The sequence below is a fragment of the Hipposideros armiger genome, unplaced genomic scaffold (assembly GCF_001890085.2).
Source record: "Hipposideros armiger isolate ML-2016 unplaced genomic scaffold, ASM189008v1 scaffold_18, whole genome shotgun sequence".
Taxonomy (NCBI): Eukaryota; Metazoa; Chordata; class Mammalia; order Chiroptera; family Hipposideridae; genus Hipposideros; species Hipposideros armiger.
In genome coordinates this window covers 3,579,675-3,584,785 of record NW_017731368.1, presented here as the reverse complement: position 1 = coordinate 3,584,785, position 5,111 = coordinate 3,579,675, and the positions used below count along the sequence as shown (strand labels likewise).

The following is a 5,111-nucleotide window of genomic DNA, read 5'->3' as shown; positions in this document are numbered from 1 at the left end:
GAAAAAAAAGTATACGTGTAATCTTTTTCCAAACACGTTTCAATGGAAAGGCCTTCAACGCCATTGAGAACCTTGGGCTATACTGCCCCCCTGTGGCCACATTAGCAAACCAAAAGGGTGTCCCTGAGCCGCCTTCACCACACAAAATGTAGAGGGGGCATTTTTACATTCAGCTGTTTATAGTTGAGACTTATTTTTTTTTTTATTGTTAGTTTCAGGTATAGTTGAGCCTTGATTGCTATTGGCATGTCAGTGAGTGAGACTGACTGTGGGGTTTGGCCACATTTGCAGCTTACAGGCTGCTGTGCAGGGGCTTACCCACTGAATGGGATTTGCCCCTGCAGGCTCTGGTGTCTGTTGAGACCATCCTTAGGGTATGCCGCCTGTGGGGCTAATTGAGCGTTGCTCTGCTGTGGTCTGAAGCCAACCTCCAAGTATATTGGCTCTGGGGCCTCTTGGGAGGGGCTCTCATGCAGGCCCAGGTCACCCACTGCCTGGTAGGAGCTATAAAGCGATCCACAGTCGTTCACTGCCTGTGCTAAACCTGGAGGCGTGTGGGAGAGGCCCCACTGCAAATTGGGAACATCAGCCACCATTTATCTTTGGATAAATACCCAGGAATGGAATTGCTGGATCATAAGGTAGTTCTATTATTAATTTTTTGAGTAACCTCCATACTGTTTTCCATAGTGGCTGCCCCAATTTGCAATCCCACCAACAGTGCGTGAGGGTTCCCTTTTCTCTGCATCCTTGCCAACACTTGTTGTTTGTTGATTTATTGATGATAGCCATCCTGACAGGTGTGAAGTGGTATCTCATTGTGGTTTTTATTTGCATTTCTCTGATGATTAGTAATGTTGAGCATCTTTTCATATGTCTACTGGCCATCTGTATGTTCTTTTTGGAGAAATGTCTGTTCAGATCCTCTGCCCATTTTTTAATTGAATATGGGTTGTTTTGTTTTGTTTTGGTATTGGGTTGTATGAGTTCTTTATAAATTTTGGATATTAGCTCTTTATAAAATGTACCATTGGCAAATATATTTTCCCATTCAGTAGGATGTCTTTTCATTTTGTTGATGGTTTCCTTTGCTGTGCAAAAACTTTTTAGTTTGATGTAGTCCCATTTGTTTATTTTTTTTNCATAGGAGGCGCCTGCCTGCTGCCATTTCACTTCACTTAACCACATCACGTGCGGGGTGTATATTCATGGGCTTTTCGTGTCTCAAAGTTGGACTTGACTCTCGTCCCCTTGTCTGGGACTGACCAGTGAGCATCAGGCAATAAAGCATGAAAAGACGCCATCACCTACTCACTCCAGGTCCTGGGGAGGCCTGGTGTGGCTCCACAGTCCTGCTACAGAAGAGAGGGTCCCAAGAGGAATGACCGCTGCTGGTCCCCAGGCTTCGGCCACCACCAGTGGGCAGAGCTTCCCAGGGCACAGTGACCCTCAGTCACTCACAAAAGCTCATGCTGGGGGGGGCGGGGGGGAGGGACTGTCACAGCCCCAGTTCCCACCAACACCAACCACTCCATACAAAGAAATGCCATGCATTTCCCTTTGAGTTAAATTTAATGTTCAATCACATATCCGTCTGGGCCCTTCTTATGTTCATTTTTCCTTTCTCTTAACAGTTTCCTCACTTCTAGTTCTATTTGAACAGGCCCATGCTCTGTATGGAAAGCTGCCTCAGACACCTCTTTGGCATTAACAGGATGTCATTTAACTGGCAACAGGAACACTAAGCCAATCTGTAAGAGCGGGCCCCACCATAGGTCAATCACAGGTACAGTTGATCTGGGAGACGTTCCTACAGATTTTTCAGTTATTTCAAGTTCCTCTTCCCAATCCATCCTTCTTCCAAACCACCCACGTCTTCCTCCCTCCTCCTCACCTCCCCTCTCCCCACTCCAAATCTGGACTCTTCTCTCAGTCTCTGCTCTCCGGCCTCAAACTTCACCCCACCCCCACCCAGCCTTGTCTTGGGTTGAACTTGTTCCCTGACTTGATGACACCTCCAAGTCCTCATCATGGAATTTTCCTGTGCTGGGTTCTCCTACTCGGAGTAGGGTCAGCTCCTAACCCCTGGGTTTCCCGCATCAGTTCTCACGGCAGCCCCTTCCACACAGGCACCCTCAAAGGTGGCGATAGAAACGTAAGCATGCGTTACTCACTAGGGGGTCTCACTATAATCAGTGAATCTCACTGATTCAGGGAATGGGCTTCTGCTAACGCTGACAACAGGCTGCAGGTGAGCCTCAGGCCCGTGGGGTCTGCAAGTATTAGCGTTCCCGGGTGACACTTCTCCTCGACTATTCCCTGCGCAGTGTGTTGCATGTCAGAAGCACCTCCCTACCCCTCCCTTCCTCCCTCCCTATCACCAAAGAGGAGCTGTAACTGAGTTCCTTTATCTGGGGAAGCCAGGAGGACAGCTGTCTACAGATCATGGGGAAATCAGAGGCCGGGTACAGGGGGAGGCTGAGGAGAAAACAACTTCCCCATTTCTCTCAGAGGCTTAAGAAACATCCCGGGGGTCTGGGGGAGCTTTCCAGTGCCTTTATTTCCATCAGTTCCCAAGACCTATGACTGGTGGGCAGAGCTGCCGGAAAGAAACAGGGCTTTCTCTTGTCCCTGAAGGTCAGGACCTTCTGTTCAAAAGGAAGCCGGGCTTTCCACTGTTGCAGGCCATTCCCACAGCCACTCAGATGGTGGGTCAGGAGGCCACCGCCTTCTCCCCAGGAACTCGTTCAAGTGGTAAGTCATCTATGTTTTCAACCAGCTCTGTCCATGTTGATGCTTAGGGTGGTTTCGCTTTTGTAAACGTTTGTTCATATCCTTCGAGAGAAGAACTCAGACCTCTCAGCCTGTCACAGGAAGCTGTTTCAAGGGGGTGAGAACGCTTTTTAAACATGTAGAAATTATGACTGACACCAGTTTTGTGAAACTAACCCACAGTACTCGGTTCTCTTTAATTGTGTGTTTTCTTATATATTGTTTTCAAGAGGGCAGATCTTGTTTATACCAAGAGAAAGTTCTTTGAAGAAGTGTCCTGCTTCCTTGTATCTGCGATTAGCACACATCTAAGCACCTAAGCGCCTCGTGAATAGATGGGCTGCACTCGGGAGGCAGGGGCGTGTTAAAGAAATGTTTCTTTTCAATCTTCTGAGACGTAGACCTCCTCTGGCTAAAGTTAAGCCCCAGAAGAGGGAAAGCATTGCTGCATGGACACTAGTCCCACTTGTTTTCTGCTCCAGGACCATACAGCTGTCTGGAGGGAAAATCATTTTTCATTTATCTGCAGGGTGGCCCGAAGATGGCTAATTACACATCAGCACCAGACGGTGATTATTATGACGTCCTCATAGAAGACGAGCTCAATAACAATGAAATAGAGCGATGCCCCCAGTATGACGCCAAGACCCTGTCCGCCCAGCTGGTGCCTCAGCTCTACACCACGGTCTTCCTGGTTGGTCTCCTGGACAACTTCTTGGTTGTGTTTATCCTGGTGAAATATAAAAGGCTCAGACACGTGGAAAATATCTATTTCCTCAACTTGGCCGTTTCTAATTTGTGTTTCCTGCTAACCCTGCCATTCTGGGCTCACAGTGCCTCCCATGGGGGGCTTGTGGGCATTTCCATGTGTAAGATGCTTGCTGCTCTCTCCTCCATGGGGCTGCACAGTGAGGCATTTTTCAATGTCCTTCTGACTGGGAAGAACTACCTGGTGTTTTTCCACGTGAGAAACTTCTCAGCCGCCAGGAAGGTGCCCTGTGGCATCATCACGAGTGTCCTGGCATGGGTAATGACCATCCTGGTCACTTTGCCTGAATTCCTCTCTTACAAATCTCAGATGGGATTACAAAGCCAGGAACACAAGTGCTTCTTTAGCAGACCACATTTTCTTCCAGGTGACGAGACGTTCTGGAAGCATTTTCTCACCTTAAAGATGAACATTGTGGGACTTCTCGTTCCATTGCTGCTTTTCATATTTTGCTACGTGCGAATGCGAGAAACACTGAGGTCCAGGGAGAGCAAGTATGACCTTTTCAAGCTTGTTTTCGCCATCATGGTTGTTTTCCTGCTGATGTGGGGACCCTATGGTATGGCACTTTTCCTGTCTACTTTCAAGAAATGCTTCTCCCTGAAGGACTGCAAGAGCAGCTACAACCTGGACAAAAGTGTTCAGATAACGAGAATCATCGCCAGCACCCACTGCTGCGTCAATCCGCTCCTCTACGGGCTTCTCGACAAGGAATTTAGGAAACACCTCTGCCACCTTTTCCATCTGTGTGATAACACTCCCCTGCGACCCACTGAGGACTCTGCACAAGTCACATCATGGGGAGAACATGACCACTCCACTACGGAGGTGTAAACTAGCTTGAATCAAAATCCAGATAAATAAACATTGGCTTTTGTCTCACTGCATTGTTTTGGGTGATTTTTTTATTTTATTTTTATTTTCTTATTTTTTATTTCTTTTTTTTTTTAGCACATCTGTGTATTAAATAGATACAGGAAGAAAAGGTGGAGGTGAGAGAATATTTACCAAGCTCCGAATTTGTCTCAGCACTGTGCTAAGTAAGCTCTTTAAAAGTGTGAGTTCACTTCTCGTCCATGGTGCAGGAAGAATCAGTCTCATTTCTCTGAGGAGGAAACTGAGGCTCTGAAATTTGTCTAAGATCACACAGGTAGAGAGTGACAGGGCTGAGACACAAATCCCGGTGCCATTCACTCTGGAACCTATGCTGTGCCCAGGATGCCAGACTTCCAGAAATTGGTCAAGAAAACACATGAAATAAGTATGTACTTTTAAAACCAATTGGACCACATTCCAAATTAAAAGCGACCCGTTCATATAGAAATAATTTTTAGGCATATTTTCTTAGAGGTGATTGAAAGGACTGGCCAGCTGGAGGTTCTGATTAAAGAGAGGTAAAGTGACAAGCTCTGTGGAAGTTCCCTAAGTCTTCTTCACTACTTCTCACACCCCTGAGACCCCCAACCTGGGAGCCTCCCAAAGTTTCTAGTACTTCCTCCTACTATTTAACAATAGTAAGAGTAAGGTTAGGGTTAGGACTGTTTAACACAATGTATGTTTGGTCCTTTTC

General features: G+C 46.8%; 1 protein-coding gene across 2 annotated transcripts; it reads left to right on the top strand.

Annotated features, from left to right (window-relative positions):
- Nucleotides 1-2,587: 2,587 nt before the first annotated feature.
- On the top strand, nt 2,588-4,423 carry CCRL2 (C-C motif chemokine receptor like 2). Of its 2 annotated transcripts, none has more exons than XM_019631061.1 (2): nt 2,588-2,754; nt 3,302-4,423. In XM_019631061.1, the coding sequence occupies exon 2, from the start codon at nt 3,314-3,316 to the stop codon at nt 4,373-4,375; it is 1,062 nt and encodes a 353-aa protein (XP_019486606.1). In that variant the 5' UTR covers nt 2,588-2,754; nt 3,302-3,313; the 3' UTR covers nt 4,376-4,423. The 2 variants fall into 2 exon arrangements, with proteins under 2 accessions (XP_019486606.1, XP_019486597.1); XM_019631052.1 differs by lacking the exon at nt 2,588-2,754 and adding an exon at nt 2,784-2,890.
- The last annotated feature ends 688 nt before the right edge of the window (nt 4,424-5,111 follow it).

Coding starts and splice junctions, on each gene's coding strand:
- CCRL2 (XM_019631061.1), top strand. CDS start 3,314: ATGGCTAATTACACATCAGCACCAGACGGTGATTATTATGACGTCCTC.